General features: G+C 40.9%; 1 protein-coding gene across 1 annotated transcript in view; it reads right to left on the reverse strand.

The window, feature by feature from the left end:
- Positions 1-228: 228 nt before the first annotated feature.
- The window catches only part of TMEFF1 (transmembrane protein with EGF like and two follistatin like domains 1), a 122,749-nt gene continuing 95,943 nt past the window's right edge, over positions 229-27,034 (reverse strand). The window contains exons 5-10 of the mRNA XM_075142295.1: positions 25,573-25,669; positions 11,070-11,218; positions 10,146-10,211; positions 7,070-7,193; positions 2,767-2,925; positions 229-1,072 (exon numbers count right to left, since the gene is read on the reverse strand). Coding sequence (XP_074998396.1) covers positions 988-1,072; positions 2,767-2,925; positions 7,070-7,193; positions 10,146-10,211; positions 11,070-11,218; positions 25,573-25,669 — 680 coding nt within the window. The 3' untranslated portion in view covers positions 229-987. The remainder of the gene's footprint in view (positions 1,073-2,766; positions 2,926-7,069; positions 7,194-10,145; positions 10,212-11,069; positions 11,219-25,572; positions 25,670-27,034) is intronic.

Genomic DNA, 27,034 nt, shown 5'->3' on the forward strand with positions numbered 1-27,034 from the left:
TTGGGATCTTTCAAACGACAACTAACAGTCTATTAATATAACTAGGACCAGCAGACTAATTTGGATGGAGGACTTCCTTAGCTCTTGAAAATACTCTATACAAGAGCACTAGTAATTCATTCACTTTTATTATTTGTTTTTATTTTAATCACAAACACTATACAATCTGTATTGTAGGTGTTAAAACATGTATTTTCTTTAAAAAAGTTTAAGAAGTATTAAAACAGCTTTAACAGTGATAAAGTAGGCTTTATTCCAATTATTTGTGTTCAATTATTCAACACCAATTTTTACAATACCTAAATCTACTAAGACCTACTTCTTTTGGACCTGTGCCATCTGCTCTACCAGGTAACTTCCCAAATTATGAAATTTATAATTTTCCTCTTTAAAAATAAATTGTTGGAATTATTTATGAAGATGGCAGTGCTTAGACCCAGCCCACACGTTTTATAAATATGTTACAACTACACACAGCACACAGCTTCACAGTTCATGCGATAGGCAGTGTCTAAAAAATCAGTTACTAACTTCCAAAAACATTTAAATATCTACGTATTTAAACACAGTGTTTTCTAGTTTCTCATAAGAAAAGTAAGCTGTAAACATTTTTACCTTTAGTTCATGCCTTGTTTGCTAGGTAATGTGGGCTTTTTTGTTGGTTTGTTGGTTTTTTTTAAATCTACAACCATTGGTGGAATAAATCTGTGTTCCCAAAAATATTACATTCCATGGATAAAGCACAAGTCTATTATATAACCATGTGATACAGATACAGAAAATGAACTACTGTATTCAAAAACATAAAAGTAAAGATACTAAAACAGTCCATAGCTGTTAGAGCTGATGCTTTCAGAATACAGACCAACATTGTTACACTAAAAATGTTCAAAAATAAGGCCTCTGAAATAAATATTTCCATTCTTTAAAAAAAGATATAATAAAAATGTACACCACATGGTCAATGTAGGTATAAAAATCACTAAGTTAAACCATTCTGGATGATGTATCTGAAGTAAAATGGCCTAGGTTTTGCTTCTGCCGACGTCCTCTATTGTTTTTGGGGCATTTTCTGTTGAAAAGAGAGAGAGAGAGAAAGAAAGAGGAGGACTGATTTTATATATGCCGCATAAAATTAAGCCTAGCAATAACACATTGACTTGATTTTCTGTACTTAACAATAGCAAGGAGTCTATGAGCTGTGCTGACTGGGGGGACGCCCCTGCTGTTGGGTACCAGACTGTCCGAGGGACCCCAGGTCACTCAGAAGGGAGTTCTGCTTGAACTTGAGACTGAAACCAGCAAGGTGCTACATCCTGCAGCCTTGATCCAGCAAAACACGTACCATGGTGAATAATTGCATTGGCTTTACTTTATACATATTTCATACTTAAAATCCAGTGGATGGTAAGACTGGATCAATCAGTCTTTTGAAGTGCTGGACCTCCAGGTGCCCGGCTGCTTGCGGCAGCGCCTGAGACAGAGCCCACCCAGGACTCTCTGTGGGGTGACTCAGGCGATCCTTTTCTTGGGGATGGACACACAACTAAGAAAAGATTCACAAAAGCCAGCAATTCTGAACGGGACGGGACTTACTCAGCCCGTCAGACAGCAGGCAGTGCACGATGGAGCAGTCCTGCTGGGACGCAGCGAGACAGACTGTCCCCAGGAGACTGTGAGCTGGGGAACGGTCGTAGGGAGGCTGAAAGAGGAGTGCTGCTGAACCACTGCCTTCCACGCCACTGCTTTGGCCAGCAGGGTGTTGAGTAAAAAAGGGATGACGTCAAATTGCATGAGCCAAATAACTCTCTTACTGTTAGGTGTACTTATACCTGCTACGTTGAACCTAACAAGAGAGATAGGGAAGGAGGCCTATATTGTTCGTTCATAGGGGTGTCACTCTACATCACTGAGTTTGGGAAGCCATGCGCTAACGCAGTAGCAGAACGTTTTATGGCCCCATGTAACTGGAAAAGTGAAGGACGAGTTGAGGAGGAAAAGGCAAAGTGTGGCATGAATGCCCAAGTGTAGGACTTAAATGCCTCATGCACCTATAAGGTAACTAAGTCATCTTTAATCTATCCCAGAGCCCTCAGTGCTCGTTGGGTTCAAGTCCTTGATGAGCAAACTGAATCCCTTGTTGTCATAAAGCATCCAGGCCTCTCACTTCAGTGTTCATACAGGGCGAGAGTCTCAGACAACCCAGAAACTTGAACTCTGTGCTTGTGCGTCTTTACATTTCATAAAATAGGTTTCCCATGGAGAGTGCCTAATAACAGGACTAGCTGCACATTAATTTTCAGAAAGCATATATGGTGTGTGGGATACTTCTCTCTGTGTGTAACACCATTTACAGCGGTACTGCAGGGAACATCTTGTCAACCTCTCTGGTTTCACTGGGCGGGAGAGGGGGATCATAGCTTCTATAAGATATCAGCAATGCTTGAATAACTCCAGTGAAGGCCTAACACAGCAGCTGACCTTTTGGATGTGTTTTAAGGCTGATCTGTTCTGCTGGGTATTTGCTCTGGGGATTCAGAGCCATTCCTGGTGGTTTGTGAATTTAAACAAATGCATGCTTTGTGACAAAAAAAAAATGGCGACAGGATGTTACATAATCCTTCCGCTTCAGTCATTAGGTATTTTTTATGTGGGTATTTTAGGATATATGTTAAAGCCCATAAAATTTTGGGGGTCAAATAAATAAATACAGGAAAAGTATATCCATACAATGTGTAATTTTTCACTGTTTTTGTCTTTACCTACCTTGTGATGCACATGACAATTGCAACTATAATGGCAATCTGTACAGCTCCAATTATTGCTGCAATAAGGACATGCGTAAGCTTTTGTCTACTTGGGACAACATAAAGAATACTAAAGTCTGTCTTTTCACAGTGCTGTCCAGTATATCCTGATTCACACCTGAAAAAGAAAAGGAATATTTCATGGAATCTGTAATTTGACAACAGCCCAGGCATTTTGCAGGTGAAATAAGGAGTCCAAGGTAACACCAGCTGAGAAAGAGCTGGTGGGAAGGAAGAGGAGTGGTAACGCCTGGGTTGGGGAATGGTTTGGATTTCTGTGGCAAGAGAAGAGACAGAGCAGATATGCTCTGCTTTCCTGGATAAGGTTACTAGTGGCCCTCTGAAAACACACCAGCGTGGTGAAGGCCCTGATTTAGCAAAAGAAATATGTGGGGTCATTATTAAATTGGGGCAATATTTAGGAAGAATAAAGCAACTAGGTGAAACAAGTAGACAAGGCTAAATGAAACACAAAGCAGCGTGCTCATGAAACACAAAGTGAGCATGCTCATTCAGCTGCAATGTCAATATGGGAGAGAAGTGACAAAGAGGAAAAGAAACTTTGAAAAATGGGGGAAAAGAAGGTCCCTTTTCAAGCTGCAGCCTACAGAAGTGTAATCCTGCAAAACCTATTGGATAAGACCAGCATCAAAACCCCTCCTGCCTTGTCACCAAACCAAAACTTGGTGGAGGTCGGGTTAGAAAACCCAATGGCCCACAACTGTTCAAGTGAGAGTTCATGGAAGAATCCATAAAAACCGGCCAGGGGTTGGGGAGAAAGGGCTGAAGACAGAAGAGAAGCGGCTGCTCTAAATGGTACTTCCTTGCCTGAGCAAGGCAGCAGTTAGCTCAATGAGAAACTCAGCAGAGGCTGCTCCCAACCAGCGACACGTGTTCAGGGAATGCGAGATGTGCCAGTGGTGAAGGTGGCAGTGGAAACATGGTCTGGAGGAATTCATGTCGCAAGGCGAGAGAGGCTGAAGCACAACAAGGAAAGGCAAGAGCCACCCAAGACACTGAGCTGGAGTCTGCAGAATCAAAGGCCACCACTTGCACCCCTAAGCAAGTTCCTTGTACAGCTATCCTTTAAAACCAAGTGATGTGAATGCATCATTAAGGGCAACTGAATCACACAATTGGCCTCCAGCGCTATAGTAGAAAGCTGGAGAAGAATTACTCACACACAGGCAGAGAAACAATCCTTTTGAAAACTGGATCAGATAAGCCTGAATGCAACACAGGATCAGTCTCATCCATCCAAAAGCTTTGTGCTAGGGTAGGAATTAATTCTGTTTGGAGGAATGAAATAATTACTCCAGACCTTCCTACAACTGCTAATGCAACTCCTAATCCGCCTTTGCATGCAGGGATAATGGTTGGGGTTTACATGTTCATAATCTTGTGACTCTACTTTCTCCAGCCGTGAGCTGCTGTGTAAGGAGTTTTGGTTCAGGCATGAAACAAGTTCCAGTAAAAGCAGAATTGTTAAAGAAAAGCCCCCATGTACTGTAAGTAAGCTCGATAATGGCTAGGAAGGGAATCAAGAGAAACATGCATTAGCGTACAAGAAGGAAGAGCATGGGGAACATGTTGGTAGTCATGCAAAAAGAAACAATTATAAAGAGGGCTCCTTGCTAGCGAAGAGGACTGAATTCTTATTTGTTACTTTGCTTTTGTTTTCATTAAAGAAGTTAACAGTCAAAGTGTGATCAATGTGAGAATTGCTTTAAAGCAGAGGCGGCAAAACAATTCAAAACAAAACAAGTAATTCAAAGATGTTTCCTCAGAAACTCTGAAGTGACAGGAAATTATTTCTGAGAAATACTGAATGGAGATTCAGGAGTACTGAATTCCTGCAAAGAAGAAGTGCTTGTGTTAAGAACTACATTGGTGGTGGGATGAAGTACTAGGCACTAATTTAAGCTACTTTAAACCAGTAGAACAGATTTTACAGCATTGTGCTGTATTAATATATAGCAAGATAATATAGCATTAATATAATAGCAAGATAAACAGAGGTCAGCATGGATTTATCAAAATGTGCTGATCAATCAATTAATTGAGCTAGTGTAAAGAAGTTTAGATTTCTTTGCAAAGGGTTGAACTGTGCCTCCTTGATGCAGCCTGCCACAAGGACAGGGCACAACTGCACTGCACAAGGTGGGCAGCAGGAGCTTGTCCAGATCCCAGCTGTGCAAAGGCCACTAAACTAAATATTATGCAATTGACTATGACAAAACTTTCCTCCCACCTGCCCGCTGGCAGTCCTGGAGGGCTGCTGTACAATGAGCAAGGAGATTCATTGCCCACAGCGAAAGCGAAAGTCAGAATTTGCTCTGCACAGGTATTTTCTGCAGTTTTGTAGGTCATTTGATACCTCACATATATCACTACCAGGAAATGAGGACCAAATTAAACAATGTATATGCTAGATGTGTATGAGAATGCAAAGCATTAGAAAATAACAATCTGCCCCTAGCATTCGTCATTATATTTTCCTTGCCAGAGAAAGAGAGAATTTTTTTCTTTGGTAGAAGATCGCTGCCTGATATAATTCATTTGTTTCCGTAATAACTCTGCTTCAGTAGGAAACATGCATAAAGTACAAACTATCAGTATTTAAACAGCCAAGAAAAATCCAAATCTGATACTTAGGGTTAAGAAGTGAGAGTCAGAAATTCTTGACTGGAACCATGTGAGGTTTGTTGTGCTAGGCCCAGTGCTGAGACACTGTTCAGACTGTTTAAATAAATAATTTAAGGCAGCACTAGTAAATGTAATTCTAAAATAGAATTTAAAGGGACAGTACATTAATAAAATTCACCGAAACATTGCCTACCATTAATTATTAGAGTAATAATAAATATCTAAATGATTGAACAGTAATTGAATCATAAATAAATAAATGACTATATGATTAGCGCCATCCAGAAGAAAATTCTGAGAAATAAAAAAAACAGTTCATTCAGCCAGGAATGTTTTCCTTGAAACACCTCTACTTTGAATATTTTGAGGACAAATCCATGAGAAATTGTGTTAAACGCAGCTCTGTATCAAAAGAATACTGTAATCAGATAGTGCTGCCTAATGCCCATCAAGATGATGTTGAGGATGCACCCAGTTTTCCAAGAGAAGCAAAGCCATGTTGAGCTCTCCTGGTTCTAGCCAACGAAAAGAGAAAAACAAACAAGTCCTATTGGAAAGGTGAAAATAAACAAGAAAGAGTCTTGGATGGGAAAAGGAACAATATAAGCTTTCAAATGCTTAAGTTGACAACCATACTGGCTCTGCCTTTTGGGCTTCCTGCTCCCTGGTCTGCCTGGAAGCCCTTAAATCTTGGCAGTGGAAAAAACCCTAAATATCCTCGATCGATAAAGATCAAGGGAGAAAATGTGATAGTATCTAATGGACTTACAGCTGAAGTTTCCAAAGCAAAGGAAAGCAAAGAGTTATAGCATCTTCAACCACCTTAATCTGAAAGTACAAGCCTACAAGATAAAAGTTCAGGAGTGAAACCTCCTAATAAGTAGGGCACTCCATGTTATTAAGAAGAGTGGCCTTTTTCTATAAACAACTTTTTAAATTAATTTTATTTTTTAAAGCAAACAAAGGGACAGAATTTAGTTGGTGAAATGTAAAGAAAAAATTATCTGGGAGCTCGGGAAATAAAATGGAACATTCAGATTTCCTGGGAAACACTGAGTGGCTTAATACTGAGTGTACTGAGCTGCTAGATTATACTGTAGACAAAAGATGTGGGCTAAAGAATATTTTGCAATTTTATACTCTCTAGATGAAGCCTATTATTGTGAAAAAGGGCAATAAATGTTAAAAATAAGGTATTGGTACTCTAGAGAGAGTTTATGACAAGAGCAATAAAATGTATAGATAGCATAAGAACAGACTGAGAGGTCAATGGGGAAAGAGCAGTCATAAGAGAAGCCATGCAAGGCAAAGGCAGTTTTTTTGTGGATTTTTTTCCTCTAGATAGGATTTAGCAGCTGAAAATAAGGAGACAACAGTGAGGCCACAGTCTTCAGAGGGATTCAGCTTCTGAACTACCTGACTGACTGAGCCTCTCCTCTGAGCACTATCTCCCGCACGACTGGAGCAGCTGGGTGCTGCCCACAGCACAGGGAATCGGCTCCTGTGCCGCTGCTTAGATAACTGCAAACTGATACATGCTGTAATTATGTCTAGAGAGCATTTTGATTAAACTTTACAGCAATTTCAAGCACATTTTGAAGGCATGCAGGACTTACCGGCAGGAAGCCTTCTGAGTGGAATAAATGAATTCACATTTTCCATGTATACAGTAGCCGTTGAAGCTTTCTGAGCAAGGTATGTGGTTTCCAATGTAAATGTCTTCTCTTTGATCACTGGCGTCTTAAAAAGAAATATACATAAACAATTATACATGGCTGTATGATATTTATAAAAAACTTCAACCAAGAATAGCATACTCTTAAAAACTTGCAGTGATTAAAGCAATACAGAATAGTAAAGCAAAGGCTTAGGGTTCGCTTAAGCAAAACCCTGAAACAGAGACACCTACAGAGATGCCAGGATGTATTACACTGAAAAATGATCCTCAGAGACATCTAAATATGCTTCTTATGTCAGGTTTCTTGAAAGGAGAAAAGCATTCATAACAGAAACAAGCCAATGCAGGAAGATCAGCAGTTTTGTCAGTGGCATTGGGTCCAAGAGCTAATACATAGATACAGAGAGCTCTCTCCCATGTCTAAACAGAGGAAAAAAACCTGAAGGGTTGGGAAGAAGCTAAACCACATTTTATGATTACTGGGTAGAAAACAGCTCGATGAAGCCCTGATCTGACTGGTAGCACTGGTCTTATAGCTGAAATCAAACACACTACAATACCAGTCTTCCTCAGAGAAACACTTTTATGGAAAGGGAACTTTCCATGAGCTTAAAATACCCATTCCTTCGGGAAGAGTACTGGGTCTGGCTGGGATGGAGTTAACTTTCTTCATAGCAGCCCGTGCGGTGCTGTGTTTTAGATTTCTGGCTGAAACAGTGCTGATAACACACCAGTGTTTTGGCTGTTGCTGAAGGGTGCTTGCACAGCATCAAGGCTTTCTCTGCTTCCCACTCTGCTTCCCCTCAGCGAGTAGGCTGGCGGTGGGCAAAAGCCTGGGAGGAGACACAGCCAGGACAGCTGACCCCGACTGACCAAAGGGGTATTCCATATCATACGACATCATGCTCAGCAATAAAAACTGGGGTTTTAGTCTTTCCAAGGCGGCCGTTACTCGGAGACTGTCTGGGCATCAGTCTCCTGGTGGGATGTTGTGAGTGATGGCTTTTGTGTCGCTTCTTTTTTTTCTCTTTTTATTCCCTTCACTTCTTAAACTGCCTTGATCTTGACCAATGAGTTTTTCATGTGTTTGCTTTTCTGATTCTCTCCCTCATCCTGCTGGGGGGATGGCTGGGTTGAGCGAGTGGTGGGCGCTTAGTTGCTGGCCAGGTCAGCCCAGCACAGGAAGGCAATCCCTTCTGCCCCATCTTCTGTCTTCTATCACATTATTACAACCATCTAAAGCCATGTACATTTTCAACCATTCTTTCCCCAAAACTGTTCTGTAAAAAAGTCCTAAATACAGAAGTTGGTATTTCATAATGAACTTCTCTAAAGAGCAGGGATCTAAAGATGTGAGCATAATTGTGGAATTATGTTCATTTCCATGGCAATAGACTATAGTGTCACAAATACAAGATTGTAATGAACTGCAGGTGCAAAGCAAAAAGGGACTGTGAAGAAGAAATCTCTTATACAATTGCAGATATTTGAAATAACACCAGCAAGAAAGAGAATGTATTTATACAAGAAAAAAAAGGCATGCTGCTGTTTTAGGTTTTCCCTGAACATTTTCTGGAATGTTTTCTAATTTGTTCTGGGGAAAAAAAAATCTGACTATTAGAGGTTTTAGATATAAGGAAGCCTGTTGGTTCAGGCTATGCTTCAAAGATACAGAAGACTTGATACAAAGGAAGAACATTGCCTAGTACTGACAATATGTCCACCACTGCCCTGATGGAATAGACTATGTTGTGGCATGTCTAAGAGAAGAAAACTGGGGATGGCTCATCCCAAAACTGTTGCCTCCCTCCTCCTCCAAGCAGTTAATTACTGTCACATCTGGTCCCAATCAAAGGCTAGTAATAAGCTCCATACAATTATATTAGTCTGTTCAGATAGCTGTGCCATGTCTGGTTTTAATGTATGTACTCATACAGAACGTGAGGCTCAGTGAAAGACGCTTCCCCTGAAAGATGGCCAGGTAGCCAGGGCCACCCAAGTCAGAGGCAAAACTTGTATTAAGCAAAGAGATGTTGATAAATGCAGGATTACATCACATAAGAAGATGTATATTCCATTTGGTGCCTTTTATGTCTTCATAACGTAAGTGAAAATTGACATTAGATCATTCCAACTGGTACATTATATGAAGTGAAAATAAGACAATTTGTGAAAAAAGAAAAATATACGGAGTTTTTTGACACTGAATGGCTTTTCAAGAAGAACACAAGGAATGCCGAAAGCCGTGGTGCGACGGCTTTACTGTGGGAGGTCATGGGAGTGCAAAACAAGTATGACAGAAACAACTAAAGACCAGAGCTAACAGAGAAGATAACAGTGCTATTATTTGTGAAAGAAGAGGAGGAAAGATTAACACCTATGCAGATCTGCTCTTTGCCAATAACTTGAGAAAGACAGAGATGTTTTGTCCTGGAGAGAAACACTTTGCGCAAGAGCCATGAAATGCAGAAGCATATTTGTTCTGAGAATGTACCTAACACACAGAGGCTACTACCATGTACAACAACTGAGCAGAAAGTGAAATTGCCTTATTTCATTTATAGTAAGGTTCATATAGCTAAGGTAAGGTTCATACAGGTAAAACATTTTCAACCTATGTGATTCAGCATATTAGTTTACTGAAAACATTTTAAAATAACCTAACAAATACAGAATCTGCCATTTGGCTTGTGTCATTTCATTAGGAATGTCACAGCTTGGTGTCTTGCAGTAAAGGCATTTTCACAGCACTTGGGGGGAGTCTAATCCTGTGACTGCTGCACAGAGTGGGGAGCAGCTGGGCATCTTAGAGGAACAGAGCAGGAAAATCTCACAAATCACGCACATCTCCTTCTTGCCAGCCTTGCAACGTCAGTGTTATAAGAAAGAAGCTGTTTGCAGGTCTGTCTCGGTTACAGAAATCAAAGCTGTAAGGCAGACAAGAAGGGACCTGCATGCTCTTATTTTCTCATCTTGTGAAACCGCAACCAAACAGCACAAAGTCAGCACGGTACCTTTCACTTCTGGCCGATACTGCATGCCATCGTCTTTCTTTCCAACTGCGTTTGTGTCATCTGTTTCTAGATGATAAATACATGCATGGATAGCTATTAGGAAAGGACGACTACATGTACGTCATTGAGAAGCCAGAATAATATTTGAAGAAGTATTTTAACTGCAGTAAAACTGGGACACATTCCCACATTGTTCCTCCCGTACAACCAGGCTGGTAGCACAGCTGGTCAGTAACAGAGTCAGTAACCCCAGCGGCCAGACCAACACATGGCACACCTCAAGCTGTAGGTTTTGACCTAAAACTCTTCTGTGGTATGGGCTTAGGTTATTTTGGTGACAGTCTGTTTCAGTTTGGAACTGTCCAAGTTACAGATCTAGATGGAACTGGCAAAGAGATGGTGGAAAGCTGTTATTCCCATAAGAAGGTCCTAACTGCAAGACCCCAAAACCAAAGAGTCATGCACATGTTTAACTACAAGACAGTAGACAGGGGGTTTCAGCGGACCATTCCAACATTGGAAAAGGAAATGGATAAATATTTGTGTAGTCGGGGCCCAACTTGACTCACTTTGGAAGTACATTGTACATCCCACAGCAGCAAGAGGGAATGTTTCCCACACACCGGTATTCCTTTTGCTCTCCTACTTCACCTCCTCATGTAAGACCCGTTGGGACTATTGCTTAGAATCTCCTAAGAGTTTTTGCTGTCTTTCCAGGTAACAGCAGCCAAAGGAAGGTAAAGTAAACACAGCACGTATGTAGGTAGCGTAAACATACCTCTGCGTGGGGAACTTTAAAATACAGGCGAGGAGTTCACTGATAACTGGATCAGTGACTTCTGATCAAAAATGGAAAAGGGAAAGCTCTACAAAGCCCACTTATGTCAGAATTTGCATTTACCAGAAAAACAAAATTAAGCCTACCTGAGCAGTGTCCAAGATGCCTGATGTCAATCTGCTCTTGCCTCAGACATGATGCTTCTCTAACAAAGCACGGATTGTTATAGGAACTTCCATCAGAAGCACATACAGGATTAAAACTGTATCCACTGCAGTCTATATTACATACACACCTGTTAATTGAAACATACAGCAAAACAAAATTGACATCCAGCAAACAAAAATTAAGTCACGTTGAGTCCTGAGTAAACACTAGCTCATACACTAATACCAGGAGGGAACAGCGTGTTGCATGAGGATGCTGAAGAACTCAGCTGATGTCTCAGGCTTCCAAGCAGAATGCACAAAATCATGAATAGGTGCTTCAGTGTGCTTTTTAATAATGTATTGTAGTTTTACTATTATATCAATCTCATCGGTTAACACCTGAAAATTGATAACACATTGCTAGGAAGATTTACTACGTTAATGTAAGAGTTTGTGGTGTCTGTTCTCAAGTGTGAACAAAACCAGATGAATATTCTACTTTTTTGGGGGTGTCAGGATCCCTGTGAGGGAAACAAAAAGAAAAGGACTCCTGTTTCTTTTAAGCAGTAAAAGGAATTTTTCTATTTCAGAGGCTGTACAGAATCAATATGCTTGATTAACTGCATCCTTTCAGCAAGACATTCATTCATACCTTTGAAAGTTAACAGTGGGTTTATTATGTTGTATTTAAAACACGATTATGGGATCTGAATTATTTTATATAGCATCCAATCGACACTTTGGTTGTTTTAGACACAGCATTTTCCATAAAATTTGCAACTAGGGATTGTAAAACGCAAGTGGGAAAAATGAAGACCTAGCATGTCGCTGGTTCCTAACCACCCAAATATAGGACAGCCGAAGACTTAGATAGGGCTATGACTTACCTGGGTTTGGTTAGATAGTTTTGTTGCCCCAAGAGAAAGTCCTGAAATTTTACATGTGTGAATGTCACAAGAAAACTTTCCAACAAGCCCCACCCCCCTTGTTTATTTTAATTAATATTCTACTTTTTAACTGACCCTCTTTCTGAATGAAAGTTTCTGTGTGTCTTTCACATCATTGCTCTGCAAGCTCTGCTCCGCCTCTGGACTGGGAAAAGTAAGGAGTGCGGCTGCAGAATGGGGGAGGCGGCAGGCACCTGGTCCAGCTCTCCACTGAGCTCCTCCTGATGCTGTGAGACAGGAAGAGCCGCTCTGCATCTTCTGAGGAGGTGGCAGTGGGCACGTGGTTCTCTCCTTGCCAGAAAGCTCTACGCAGGGGGCACATGGTCTGACTGCTAGGAGCTACTGCTAGCTTCGTCTTGATTCACTCTTGTAAGACACAGGGTAGGAAAAAAACCCAAGCTACCAACTTGCCAGGTTTTTTATGTTCTTTCCAGAATACAATTAATTGATTAAATAGATGTACAAGTGCCTCAAGTCAGTAACAAATCTCACAACAGAACGTCATTCCATGCTGCAGAAACACTGAAGATGGCCAGCATACCTTCTCCTCTCCCTCGCTTTCCATGAGCACCTTTTGTTATGTAAGTTTAAAGATGCTGATTTTCCCAGTAATATTTCACGCCCATGAACTTCAGATTGTTGCTAGACAAAAGAACATCTCTAGCGCAAACGATTTTTAAGCGCACCTACTGACAGTGAAAAACTGCCCCAGTAATGAGTCTCTACACATCGTAGGGACCTACCTCAAAGTACTCATGAAGCCGCTAAATATCAACATGATGAACATACGATAATTTTTCTTACTTTAAATGGTAATGGTTGTAAACCTTAGACCCATGAAAGGAAGTACTATTTTGTTTACATGTTCCCACATGGTTTTAAGCCTAACAAGCCTAATGAGGGGTTTATTAGGATTATATTATATGCGAATAAAAGGCTCATGGCTCAGCAGTTGTGCACATTTATTGACACAAATGAGTGGAGAGCTAGTCCTCATTTGTATGACACTGGTTATGTGCTTATGGATACCTTCGCTCAGTCCCAGCTCTCAGGGATAGCCGCTGCCTGCGTGCACCCATCCTTGTCACATTTGAGCACATTTGTATGTATCTCCAGACCAATGCCATCTGTATTTCTATGCCCATACAGCTCTAATTCTGCCTGTTGCCACTATCCAAGGTCCGCAGCATCATAAATACTGTTCGTTTTTGTCATTCCTGGTGACAAATAAGATGACTTCTGAAAATAATTTTTTCTTTCTCATGGTGACATTACAGGCTAGAGTTGAAACTGCTTGGAAACTGCTTATATTTTCATGCTTTGTTGTGTTCAGATTTAACATCTAATGTTAAATGCTTACTTTCTTAACGTTGCCAAATGCTTGGTTTGGGGGTAGCTGTGAATTCCTCACCCTGTTTTTCTGATAAACACTTGCAGTCTTAGCTCTAACCACCTCTTCAATGTACAAAAATTGCTTTTTATCATTTAAAATTTACATCTAAAAGTAGGAAAAAAAAAACCAACCCTCTACAAGAGGAGAGCTTGTGACACGTCCGTAAGGGCTGGGGCAGCGTGAAGCAGCTGAGGCCCCACTGACCAGCTGCGGCGGGCTCCCAGCTGCTTTGTGTCACTGGCGCAGGACAGAGCTGGTCGCTGCCAGGGGTGGGAGTGAGTGAAGCGCCCGCCCGCTGCCAGTCTGGATACCGGGATCTGCTGGAGGCTTGTGCGCACACCAGATCCCCGGGGGGGGGGGCCGGCTGGCACAACAGGCCCCGACCAGCTGGCAGACGTACGTGCTTTCCGCCCGCAGGCACACCAGACCTCGCCGGCCAGACAGACCCAGCCAGCCGGTGGGACACATGCCTGCTCTCTGATCTCCAGGATCTGCCCCTGCTTCCAGGATCGGTGCCATCCTCCTTCCAGGCCCCCTTCTTCTGTCCAAAGGCACTGCCTTTCGGGACACCTCTTCTCTCCAGAGCCCAGGCCCTCGGTTTCCCAGTCTAAGCAGCCTATCTGCAGAAGTGCGCCGCACGACCAGCTTCCCAGCTCCTGACTCTGTCTCATGGCTCTTTATTCACTGGAGGATTCAGGTGGTGACGCTTTTGTTTAGCCCAGCATTACCCAAAATTTACAACCAGTCCGTGCTGGTTGCAGCTCGGGAGTTCAAAGGTTCAATTTTGGACGTTCACCCCCCGGCATCCACCCAGTTATCAGCCTGATGCCAGTAGCTACCTCTTCTTCTACAACCATGGTGCCAAATGGTACATCTGGCCTTCACCTGGCCATTCAGTTACTGGTGTAGATGCTTTGACAGAGCTGTCTGGCACGTAAAAGCAGCTGGTTTAAATACACTGCGGGATAATGAAGAGTTGAACCAGAGTGATGTACTTACTTAAAAAAATTGAGACTGTTATTCCAATATAAAAGCCTGAAGCCATTCAGGGGGCTGAAAAGGAACGAGTTAAGGTGAGGACATGGCTGGGGCGTGATGCCTTGAAGGGAGCAGGGGCCTCCGTGGATGCAGTAGGGTGGCAGAGAGGGAGCCTGGAGCAGACGTTAGAAACCTGTACCCGTCAGAGCGTCCGCGTGGGGTGCAGTGAATTTGTCCTTGCTCGTAGCTGGTTGGCACTAGTCCCAAAATACAGCCAGGCCTGCTGGATGTGCCAAATTGTGAGACAGGAGCAGTGAAATGTGGGGAATGCTGCCCTCGGTAGAGAACATGGAACGAAAGTTGTTTTTAACTGCTTGGTGTTTGAAGGTAAAACTGTGGGAGAGCAAGTCGCTGCTCTGATGCTGCACATCAAACACATCAAAACTGGCAGCTGAGTCCCTGCAAGAGGACAGGACCACCACCACAGACTGAAACAAAAAAAGCAGCTCAGGAAAGTACTGCAAGATCCCCAAACAAACCCGCTATGAAATACGGAAAATATGTTACACCCTGAAGCCAGAGAGCTACAGAAGGCAGACAATAGGAGGAGATGACAGAAAATCCAGCCTCCTGAGGGGAACGAATTCCCCCCACCAGCCAGTTTGAAGCCTAAAGCCAGGCAGAACTCAAAGCCCAAGACTACCAAGCACAGCCCACGGGACAGAACTATCCCACAGGCCATACAAGCAGCACACAAAGTATGGGAGAAGATGCAGCAGACAGTGTTCATGAACTAAAAGTGGGGCCCCAAAGGGCAGAAATCTTAAGGGGTGCTGTGTTTTGCAGGCAGGGAAATCCACATGAGGCATCACGGACTGTGGGCTTTGTTTTTCTTCACAGCTGACTGAAACTGGACCCAGAATTGAAGTCCCATATTGTAATTTGTTCCCTGACAAGTCCCACTTATGCTGGGGAGAGAGCACGAAGAGAGCAGAGGACAACATGGAGAGCTGCTCAGGGAGGGAGGGCAGGAAAAAACTGAGACTGTGAAGGGGGAGTGGGGATATGCAGGAGGGGCACCCAGGAGGAGAGAGAGTAGACCCTAATTGTAAAATTCCTAATATCCTGCCTTTTAAGCACTCATTCTCACTTCTGCCTTAGCTCCCACCAGTGCTGCGTCCATGTACAGTGGTCCATGACAGCAATGCCACATGCAGCTCCCCAAGTTCGGCTGTGTCGCTACGGACACTTTCCTGCATGACTTGACCCGAATGACTGATGAACGGCAGCCCTGGTGGCCACCAGCCCGCTACGGGCATTAGCCTGAAAACTTAGCTTCAGGGGCAAAGGGATGCAAAGGTTTTGATCATATTTCTACATTTTGTTCTCTGGAAGCCCGTAATGCACTGGGGAATTAGGACACGGCCCTGAGCAGGAGAAGCATACTTCCCATCTTAGCCTCTTCCAGTTCTTAGCCTCTTACCTTCTTACCCATGACTACACAATTTTACCTGAAATTTTTAAAAAATAAAATACAATTCCATGTGAGCGTATACCCAGCATGAAAATATGAGACTATACTACTGGAGAGTATGCAACAGAAGACAACTTTATAAAACAGGAAGCATTGGAAAGCCTGTATTAGCAAGGTTTAGGTTAGGTTTTTAATCCATCTGAAAAAGATATTTAGAACAGAATTTTCCACCTTCTACTCACTTTAAAGATGTATTAAAACACTATCCTGCATTTGTTGAGACAACATCACAGCTTTGATTCTAGCTTTAAATATTTTTAATACTGATTTTTAGGTAACATTTTCATTCTATTCCTTATAGAAGAGAACAGAAGCAAGATGCATTTTCATCCTTAATTACCGGTAGAAATAAAAATTAGGTATGCTGTAAGCATGAGCATGTAGGCGCACACTGAAGTGACAATGTACCAAAATGGCTGGTTTGCAATAAAAAAAGTAAAAAAAAAAAAGAAAAAAGAATAGAATAGTACCTATCACACAACAGTATTTGTAATAATAGGAAACTACTCAGATATAGAAACTTAATTTCTTATGTGAGAAATTAACTATCATCTAGAGCCTCTTAAACACTGCTATTTTGACCCCTCAGTGTATTTTCACAAATGCTAAAGGCTGGTCTGAGTTTGGATGGCTGACACAATCCAAGGAGCCGATACCATATGATGACGTCAGTCATAAATAACTGCAGAACAACATCTTGTATTTAACTTTCTAGTGTGGAAAAAATGAGGTTCAAACTTAGATCTGAGCTGCTTCCATGCTGCAAGCAAACCAGGAAGGTGAACATGGGACAACCACAGCCGAGGTGAGCAGCCAGCCTGCAGAGCAGAGTCAGTGACACTCCTGGCGTCACACGTGGATAGACAGTGCAGAAGCTTGAGCCCTGTCTCTCAGGCAAATGCCGCTCTGGCAGGTATGTTTATTCCTCGGGAGTGACTCCACAGGGGAATCAGGAAGGATCTTGCAAAAGAAAATCCAAAATCATGCAAATTTTCACAGAGAGAAAAGCAATTATTTCGGAAGCTTGCAAAACAAAAATGTCAGGGTACTTTTAAACACCATAGTATCTTTCTCCTAGCTCTCAGTTATTTATTTCTGCTTTTTGGAGTAACTTCCAGGAACAATTGCCTGAAGTCCAGCAGTGGTGCAAGCATAAATTAGTGTGTGAAGCTAATCTTGAGCTGATAAAAGTGCGGATAAGCACAGCAAAGTCTACCTCAAAAATAATACACACACCCCCCCTACAATAAAAGGCTTCTCTGTTCACCCAGTTGCTTTTTCAAAGGGCCAGCCTTCCGTCAGGCTTGCCAAAGCCATGCCACATTGGGTAAACCAATCACAATATCCCAATACAAGTCAAGACTATGGCAAAATCTTAGCCTTACTGCTGATACTGGGTGTTTTGCCACCATCGCTTGGAGCTGAGTGCGGACTCCACAGCTTGAGCCTCTGCTGTTGGCTTTTGTTTGTGTTTGACAACATGATCCTGCTTGGTGCCCCAGGAGAATAAAGAAAAACTACCAACTGGCACCTTCAGCCTGATGTGTGGCTAATCAGCGCAACCTTCAGAAGAAAAGAGTTAGTCACTTAAGGAAAAATCACTTAACAGAATCATGTACTAAGGACATCTTGAAAGGGCTTGATGCTTCATACCGGAAGGAAGTGAATGAGTGCTTCAAGTTTTTACTGTAACAGCTTGTTGTAAAAGTCACACTGGGATAAAAGGAGTCAGAGCACTACAAGAGTTTTTTTCACGATTTGGTTTTAACCAAAAGGATTGAAACAGGTAGCTAATTCTCCAAGTTGATGTCTTGCTGGAGAAGGTTGCTGTTCAGTGTCCTCAACAGGTCTTTTCTCTCTCTTAGGCCTGGAAAGTCAACAGGATGTATTCAAATGTTTTCCTGATGTACTAGGATATATAGAAAAAAACCTTAATTTTGTCACCCGTCATCAGAGAGTTGACATCCTAAGAAAAAAAACACCAGCTTGCTGTGACAACATGCTTTTAGAAGTTTCATGCGTATCGTTCATTAACACCATTAGTTAAACAGAAAAGCATTTGAATTTCAGGAAAGTACAAAGTGCTATAATTAAACCAAACAAAAATTTGAGGTGGTTTTAATAAATAAGAAATGGGAATGTACAACTCATTTATTAGGGGCTACTAAGTGTAACGAAGAAAATGTGCTTATTAAATGATGTGACACGTTTGAAACGAGCTCAGGCTGTAAGAGCACTTGCTGCTACCAGTAAATTAATTAGATCCCCAGAGATCAGAACACATTTCAAGACTCCTTTTTGTTTTCAGGCTTCAAGGTGTATGTGCTTTGTTGGAAGTTCTGTGTGCTTAAGAACCACGGTAGATTCAAAGAAAGGAGGAAAAAAGGAAAGGAAAAGCATTACAGCTTTGTAGAGTGGGCTTGGCTATGGAGAGAGGCCGGCGTTTCCAACCAACAGATCAGGCTGCTGCATTTGTGCCCATCTGGGATTTGCTCACAAATGTATTTTTCTGGCCTGGCCTCGCAGAGACTGCTGCTTGCTACCCCTTCCCAGTAGCCGACAGCAACACTAAGCTTTCTCAGCTACTCACCTATTTATTGGCACATCTGTTTACAAATGTAAAATGGAAACACTAGAATAAAACAAAGTGTGTGAAATGCACACAAATGGATAAGTGTATGCTTGATGGAATAAATTTAGGTGAATTGAAATAGCAGGGCTGTTGCAATTGCAGTTAAGAAGATAACCATGTCAAATGAAGGATTACCTTTCATTTGATGTTTCTTCCCTTGTGTGCAATTCCTCCGAGATGAAACCTGAACTAAGAAAATCTGGATTTCAGAGTGATTTCTCTACCTATTCAGCTAGAGCTGAATCCTCATTAGGTTTTTTGGCGTCTTTTTAAAAATCCCTTTATAGCACTGGAGAGATAAGGGCAAGAGAAGTAGATTTCAATTCTACAAGCTTCTCTGTGCCCTGCTTGAACATCCTCTTGGTCTTTACTTTTGCCCAGCAATGCAGAACACCCTTTAAATACCATAAGCTTCAGCTACTTTCCAGCCATCGCTTCACTCCCTTTTTTAATTTCATGGCATGGCTCGCTCTGACCACTGCAGAAATTTAGTCCCTACCTGCAATGAGCTTCTAGCAGCATATGTGGTGAACCGATGCTTGCTCTCACAAGAGCGACCTAACCCTCCCTCCACTCTCGAATAATAGGAACCTTCAAAGACTTGGCACGCACTGCTGCAAAGGTTGTTAAAAATATACATTAAAAAAAAAGGCCTTGATTATTATCCATCTAGGATCTGTTCAATTTCTTAATAGTCAGTATAATGAAGAGACCATTACACTATTCCTTTCACAACAGGATTTCCTGTAACCCAATTTCACATAATTCAGTAATCCCACAATAGAATCATACATCCCTTATTTAGGTTGATTTCCTCTATTGTTTGTGTTTGTGTGTTTTGTTTTACACACAGATACTTAGGATTTTTTTCTGCTGGACCGGAAAGCTGTGATTTGCATTTACACAGGATTAGGATACCCTTCCTTATGAATACCTATATATGATATCATACACCAAAAAGGTCAAAAAAAAAAAAAAAGGTTGGCTATGGTAAATGAGTGAAAAAGCGGTCAAAAGAGGCAAGTATAAACGAGCATGCTGTACTTCAAACAGACCAAATCTTTCCCTGGAAGACAAATCAGATAGACAAGGCAGAGACTGGGACTTTAAAATGTCCATATTGGTATTTCTAAGTGTTAATACTTACACTTCTGAATTTCTGGTTTGGCCATTGTGAAAACAGACACTATGTAAATTATAGGCCAGTTGAATCTATATGTTGCTGAGACACATTTTCTTTCCAAAGTAAATCTCGTAAAATGTTAATCATCTCAAACGGTCTACTGGGGGTCAGTTGTCAATCTTTCTTGAAAATCTACATTATGAGTCAAAACAGATCTTTGACAGCATAGTACATTTATTAAAAAAAGACTGAATCTGCTCAAATCTCATTTCCATATTTTATCTGTTAAAAAACAAAATATAGGTAAAACTGAGAACATGACACATTTGAACTTTTACAGTGAGGCTATTTTTAAGTTAATGATTTCCTTATCAAAGACCAAAGAAAAAAAAAAGAAAAATGATATTTTAAACTAAAATTAATGAAATTTATTCCAGCCATTTAGGAATCAAAGGAAAGGAAGGTTGTTACTGAGCATAAGATGGAGTGCAAGATGACCACTCAAGTGGGGCCTTGACAAGATGGAGGAACCTCCTGAAGTCTGAAGATGAAGGGAAAGCCACAGGACAGACTAGGGGTGGACTGGCAGTGGAGCAGCTCTGCAGAAAAGGACCTGAGGGTCCAGGGGAGCAGCAGACTGGGGGGCTGCATCACAGGAGGGTCGCCAGCAGAGCAAGGGAAATGACTGTTGTCCTCCACTCAGCACTTGTGAGGTCCCACCTGGAGCACTCTGTCCAGTTTTGGGACCCCCCAGTAATAGCAAATACTTTGAGAAACTGGAGAGGGTCCAGTGGCGAGCCACTGCAATGGATAGAGGACTGGAGCGTGTGCTGTGTAAGGAATGGCTGGGGGCACTGGGCTTGTTCAGCCTGGAGAAGGCGGCTAGAGAGGTGACTGCTGTCACCAACTACCTAAGAGGGGCTATCGAGAAGACAGAGGGAAGCTCTTCCCAGAGGTGCACAGTAGAGGGGCGAAAGACAACAGTTGCAAGTTGTGGCAAGAGAAATTCTGACCAAACACAAGGAAATTATTCCTCAAAGTGAGAGCAGTTCAGCCCTTGAACAGATGCCCAGACGTCAAATCTCCCTTCATGGAGATGGTTAGAGCTCTCCTGGAGAAGACCCTGAGCCACCTGAATGATGTAGCCCTGGCTACAGTGGAGGGAGGGAGCCTGCACCAGACGACCCCCTAGAGATCCCTTCCAACCTAAATTATTCTACAGTTCACGATTTCATTCTGGATATTATTTTCATGAAGTTACAACATACTTTAAAATGTCTTTTAAAGCAACATTCCTTCCGACGCTTACTAGATGTTGGCATTTTGCTTTATTCAGGTATCTAGCAGTACTTTGGCATGCCAGAGGCAAGAGACACACCACACAAAACAGTGCAAGAGCAGGGGATATAACTCCTCATAAGTAGTACAACCTTTTATGTTGGAAAGATACTTCACATTTGAAGAAAAAATGTGAGATGAAACCCCTATTCTACAATGAATTCAGTTTATTTTAAATGTTAATAGTAAAATAGTATAAATATATATTATTTACTATAAATATAACATTTATATTTAATGTATAAGTATTAAAATGTTCTCCCTTACGCTGAGCATGAATTTCGGTATGTGTAAGAAGAAACTTGTGGAAAAAATGACCAGATAATAGTAAGAAGCCTTTAAAAAACATAGGGAAATTGAGACCATTTGAAAGTTGAAGTCTTATGAAGAAACATATACTTAAGAGCCCACCTTTCTGATCACAGCATAAAAAAAAACCCAAACCACAAGTAAGTTTATGTTATCAGTGTCTTTGCCAGCGCTACAGGTGGCTATTGTAGAAAAAAGAAAAAAAAAGTTATTCAGCTCTCAAAGGACTGTGAGTAATAATTTCCGTTTCAATCATACGCAGTAAACTAAGGCATCATATTGTTTAGAAGCTTTATAAAAATTACATTGAACATTATTTATCTGTGTTTTTAAAAAAAAAAATCACTTGGAGTCCTTAATAGATACAGTATTACAAATATTTATATACATTACTTCCATTGAAGAAAGAGATGGTTTAAGTGCTACAGTGATGAAAATTATTTTAAAAGCACATCTGGTTTCATTTCTTTTGCATTCATACTGTATTATTTCAATACTATCAGCACACCATCTTCTGATTGTGTACTGATAGAATGATCTGTTTATCTCTATCACATGAACAATCAGTATAACTGAAAAGTCCAGCGTATACTATGAAAAAACTGCAGTCTGGTTACCCCAAAGTATATCAACAGCAAACCCATGGGTGTGGGTTGGTGGTCTACAGGATTTACCCCATCAGCTCTAGGTGGCCCCAAGCTTTGTGCTGCCACATCCATCTCCACTTCTCAACCTGACTTCATTTCCAATTCAAAATTCCAGCAGAAAACACACACCATCCTCATATTCCTATGTCTTTAGGATTCTGGCCACTTTCCCACACAAAAGTTTAAATTTACCAACCTCACGTGTCCTTTTTCACTCCCCTGCTACACGTTTTGCACCATTATGCCTAATACGTTGCCATTTCAACACAGTGGAGGAAGGTTCTGGCCAGAGAGACATTTTGATGGGCAGGGTAGAAAGGGAGGTACTGACAGATTGGTCTCAGGCAGCAGCTTTTCCCATGATGTATACAATCTAAGTTTCAGTTTTGTTGCAAAAGGGGGAAAAAAATCACAGCCAATCCATGTGAAACCTGTTGCCTGCGTCCTGTCACCACAGACCTGCAGAAAACCACTCTGCGGACAATATGGCGTAGTATACCTTTATGCCACTTTAGACTACTGCATCCACAAGCGATTTTCTATGCTCTTGAAAAGCTTGTCCATAAACTAACAACTCTTAAAAAAACTTACAAGTTGTATGAGAAAAGAAAAAAAAAGGAGAAATATATTTCTGTGATGTTTCCTCAACCTGATTCCTTTTTGCATTTATATAAAGAAATAATGTACTGATTTGCATACAGTTGAACATTAATTTTCTAAGTATGGCATGCTGTTTATGACAACCATCTCCTCAGACTTTATTTCTTTGTCTCAATCACGCCACTTAAAATCAAAAATTTTTGCAGAGGCAGTGCAAATTATAAAGTTGTTTATATTTTTGCATTCAATTTACTATGCATTGTAACCACTTCTGGTTTAGATAGATAATGTTTCCTAGAAATCAAACAAAATGAAGATACAAATCTAAAACTCTGTGCAAAGCCTGAATTCTTCAGACTATGTGTGATCTTGTGTAATAAAAGCATATGAAGCAACTTTGATTAGAAACAGCCATAACGCTTCAATGTCAAGCACGGAAACTAAAAATTCGTAACTTTTTCAAAGGGGAAAATACAATTTAAGAGCAACAAAAAATTAAAATCACTAACTTGTAGTATGGAGTGCATCTCAGCTGTGTACAACTGAACTTGTTTAAATTTGCTTTTAAAAAGCACCAAGATTTGGTAACTACACAGAATCACAGAATAATTTAGGCTTGAAGGGATGTGTAGAGGTCATCTAGTCCAAGCCCCTGCTCAAAGCTGGCCCAGGGTTGTGTCTGATCAAATTCAGACCACCTCCACAGGTGGAAACTCTACTGCCTCACCAGACACCTTGTTCCAGTGTCCGCCCACCCTCATGGTGGAAATATTTTTCATGATGTCAGATCAGAATTTCCCATGCTCCGACATGCACCTGTTGCCCCTCATGCTATCACTGTGCACCTCCGAGAAGGACGGACTTGCTTCAACATCAGCAAGTCCAGCTCCAAAAATCAGGAAATGCCAAAATGCAGTGTTTATACAAGTCTGATGAAAGGTACTTGTGCTGCCAATAATTTCATATATCATGATATAATTTTATGAGGTTAAAAACCATGTTGAAACCTGACAGGAAAGGCAGTAAAAATAAGATGTAAAAAGCATTCTTATGGGGTGCTCTACTAGAGTTTCCCAAAGAGAAGATTTCAAACCCATCTTGTTTCTGCCAGGTAAATAACTGTTTTGATTTTAGGAAAAAAAGAAGCCAACTCCTAACTTCTACTTAACGAAGTCTGTCACTTTCTATGTGACTTTCTAATTTGTCAAAATTAACCTTGTGAAGGCAATCTATGTTAACAGAGCCCGATTTAATCTAAGTCTAAACAGACAGTGAATATCACTAAAGCCTATTATAATGGTCAAAAGTACTGGGCAAAAAAAAAGAACTTAAATTATTTAGGTTGGAAAACTGACAAAATTGAAAAAATTTTCTGATAGATTGTGACCAACCCTCATGGTAATATTTTCTAACTTTTGAGTATTTTCTACATAAAAATTTTTGCTTCCACATTTTTTTTTAATAAGGACTAATTAAAGAAACCTTAGAGGCAAAAGAGCACTCTCCTCCTGTTGTCAAGAAGAGGGAGCATGGCTTCATTTTATATGAGTAGGATGTAGGGAATAAATCTTCCACTCTCCTCAACTTTATCCTAACTATAGATACTACATAGCCACAGGAATGCCAACTCTATGTGTATAGAATGACTAGGCAAGCTTTTACCGAAGTTGAATGCTTCAAGATTTATTTTCCAAAGCCAAGAGCACATCTCAGTGCATATAAGAAACAAATCTATATCCATCTTGCCAGTCATAAATGAAACAGACCAAGTCACTATTGCAGAGAATTATTAGTATTATAAAAAACAGCTACAGCTCATTTGCCTCTTCACAAAAGAGCAAGCCTACTTCAGTACTGTGACATTTTATGAAATGTGAAGTATCATGCTAGTATTCATGAGTACTATTACCATTTTGGTTTCCCTTGTATGCTGTGATTTAATCTTGAATACACATCTTGAATATTAGTGCTAAGCTGCTTTACTGCCTGAGAGGTCTTCATGCTGATATCCCATAATAAAATCTTGTGCAATTAAGACATATTTCAACATGAAATGGATTCCAGCTGGAAGACAGGAGAAGGGAGAGCGATGCTTCCCCCGATTAGCGCTGTTATTCTGACATGCTGTTTCCTCCACGTACACAAAAATCTACCATTAGCACGTCTCTCGAACACCTTCATGCGCTGCCTCTGCAGCTGTGACCCCAGTACTGGCCATCAGCCCAGACCCTAGTTAAGCTTCTTCTGTACTGGTGGCCACTGCCAGGACAACGGCTGTGGAAAAACAAAGCCCCACCAATTAGACGGGACTTCTTTTACCTCCCAACAAACCTTAATGCCTCACGGGGCTGACTAAAAGAGCCCTTTCCTCCATGGTGTCTCTGCCCCTTCTGACAGCCACCTACAGAGAGCCTGGACAGCCAGGGTATACTCTAACCATCAAGCATCTTGAGTAGGGAAATTTGGCGCATCCGTCGTTTTGAGCTCTGACAAGCAACCGGTATTTTTCATCAGTTTTCCCCTGGGTGCATGCAGGAGGCCAAGTGGCACCGTGAGTTTGGAAGAAGTGACTGGCTCAGGTCCCCACTTCAACTTCATGTTTAGATCCAAGCTTTGCAGTGATGGAAACAACTGCCTATAATACTTCATGAACAAGCAGAACATAGAGGAAAAAAATCTCAGAGATGAATTATCAGTATTTATTTTGCATTCCAGTTTTTTTGGTTGCCAAGATAAAACAGATCGAGGTTCTTTTTTTGAAAAATATTTTATAAAGATTCTCCAATATACCTCTTTGTTGTTTTCTCTCTTTACCTTGCAACTGCAGATGGTTTGTTCTTTACAGACACATATCAAACACATTATTATTGGACAGCATTAAAGCTTCAATTGGTAGGACCAAACATAGTCAAGCAGATGTTCACGTACTTTTTCTTTTATTTTTTATATTTTTTCCCCTTTTTTTTCGCTGATATTGTTAAGGAAAACTTATTACTTACCCAACATTTTCTGCATCTTCATCACACTCAGCCCTATATTTGCAAACTCCACATTTTGAGTGTTTTCTCTGAACTTCTGTCCCAGATCCTTCATACTCTAAAAACAATAAGGTATTGTTAACAGAAAGCATGACTTTCTTATTAAGCTCTGATTTTGCTTACCTAAATCCATTTGCCTTCAGGTATATTGTCAACATGAAGTTATCATATACTGAAGCTATTAACATTAATAGTGTTCCCTTTTTCAAAATCAGGCAATTGGAGGTTGGTAGAACTGTACCAGTGACAAGAAAGCATCCCTGAAAACACTGATGCTTCATTGATTGACTCTTCCTTTATTCTTATTTCAGTGATTTGTATTTATTCTCACCCCACCAGCCACACAACCGACGTTGACATGTGTCCCAGTCACATTTAATCTTAATTGGCACTGATAACGTGTAAACTCTGTGCCTTTTAATGTCCTTCAATATTAGGTGGTGGGGATTTGAATGCTATTTTCTTTGACAGGCTTTAATTACAGATATCCTTATGCAAGGTTACTGCTTGCATTTTTTCCTCTTTCGATGATGGGATTAGACTATGCTCGTATCTCATATATGCTGTGCTATATTTTCAGATTACTCTGATTAGTTGTACAAGACTAAAAGAAAAAAGTCATCTTAACAAGAAACTGGTAGAAACGCTATGTCCCCTAAAAAGTAAAATTAATATCTCAAAGATTCTGATCCTAAAAACATCTGCACCAATCTTACTGTTGACATGGACACCAAAACTCTTCACCAAGTAAAAGAGAAATAGAACTATACACTTGTTTTTTCACTACCATTAGCCACTCCTATTTTTTTATTTTAACAAAGCCATAAAGGATAGACAGACATTTGAAAAGCAGGAAAACCACCACAGAAATGTGCAGAGAGAGTCGAGAACCATTTAACATATCACAGCATCATGGTGGTGTAAGGCTGACAACACAAGGCTGTCGGATGGACAGAGATCAAAGTGATTCTCTTTCTCATAGCAGCTTTATGTGCTGTAGTAACAGCTAATCAAACACCACCAATTAAAAAGCTGCATTTACATTTTTTAAATGTAAATAGGAAAAAGAAATCCACAAGAGTCCTTCCTAATTTTCCTGGAACTTGGCTGAAGGGAATCTCTCCCTCCTACCTGTGGGTCTGGGCTTACATGGAGAATAGGGCAGGTGAGCCTCTCAAATTAACTTGTGGCTAAAGCATGGTGTGTATTTTTGAAAGATGATTAATACATATCAAACTTTATTACAAAACTCCCACTGTAGAAATTCTATCACCACTCTTATTAAGTTGCAGTAGAGGTCATTTGCTTTTATCTTTACAAATGTCCATCTTATTTGATTTTTCCTTCTTTCTAGATACCACATTCCTGTGCCTGTGTTTGGCATCCTAAAGTGTCCTTTAGTGTCAGATTTCACTTTTCCATG

Source organism: Calonectris borealis, chromosome 2 (genome assembly GCF_964195595.1).
Source record: "Calonectris borealis chromosome 2, bCalBor7.hap1.2, whole genome shotgun sequence".
Classification (NCBI taxonomy): domain Eukaryota; kingdom Metazoa; phylum Chordata; class Aves; order Procellariiformes; family Procellariidae; genus Calonectris; species Calonectris borealis.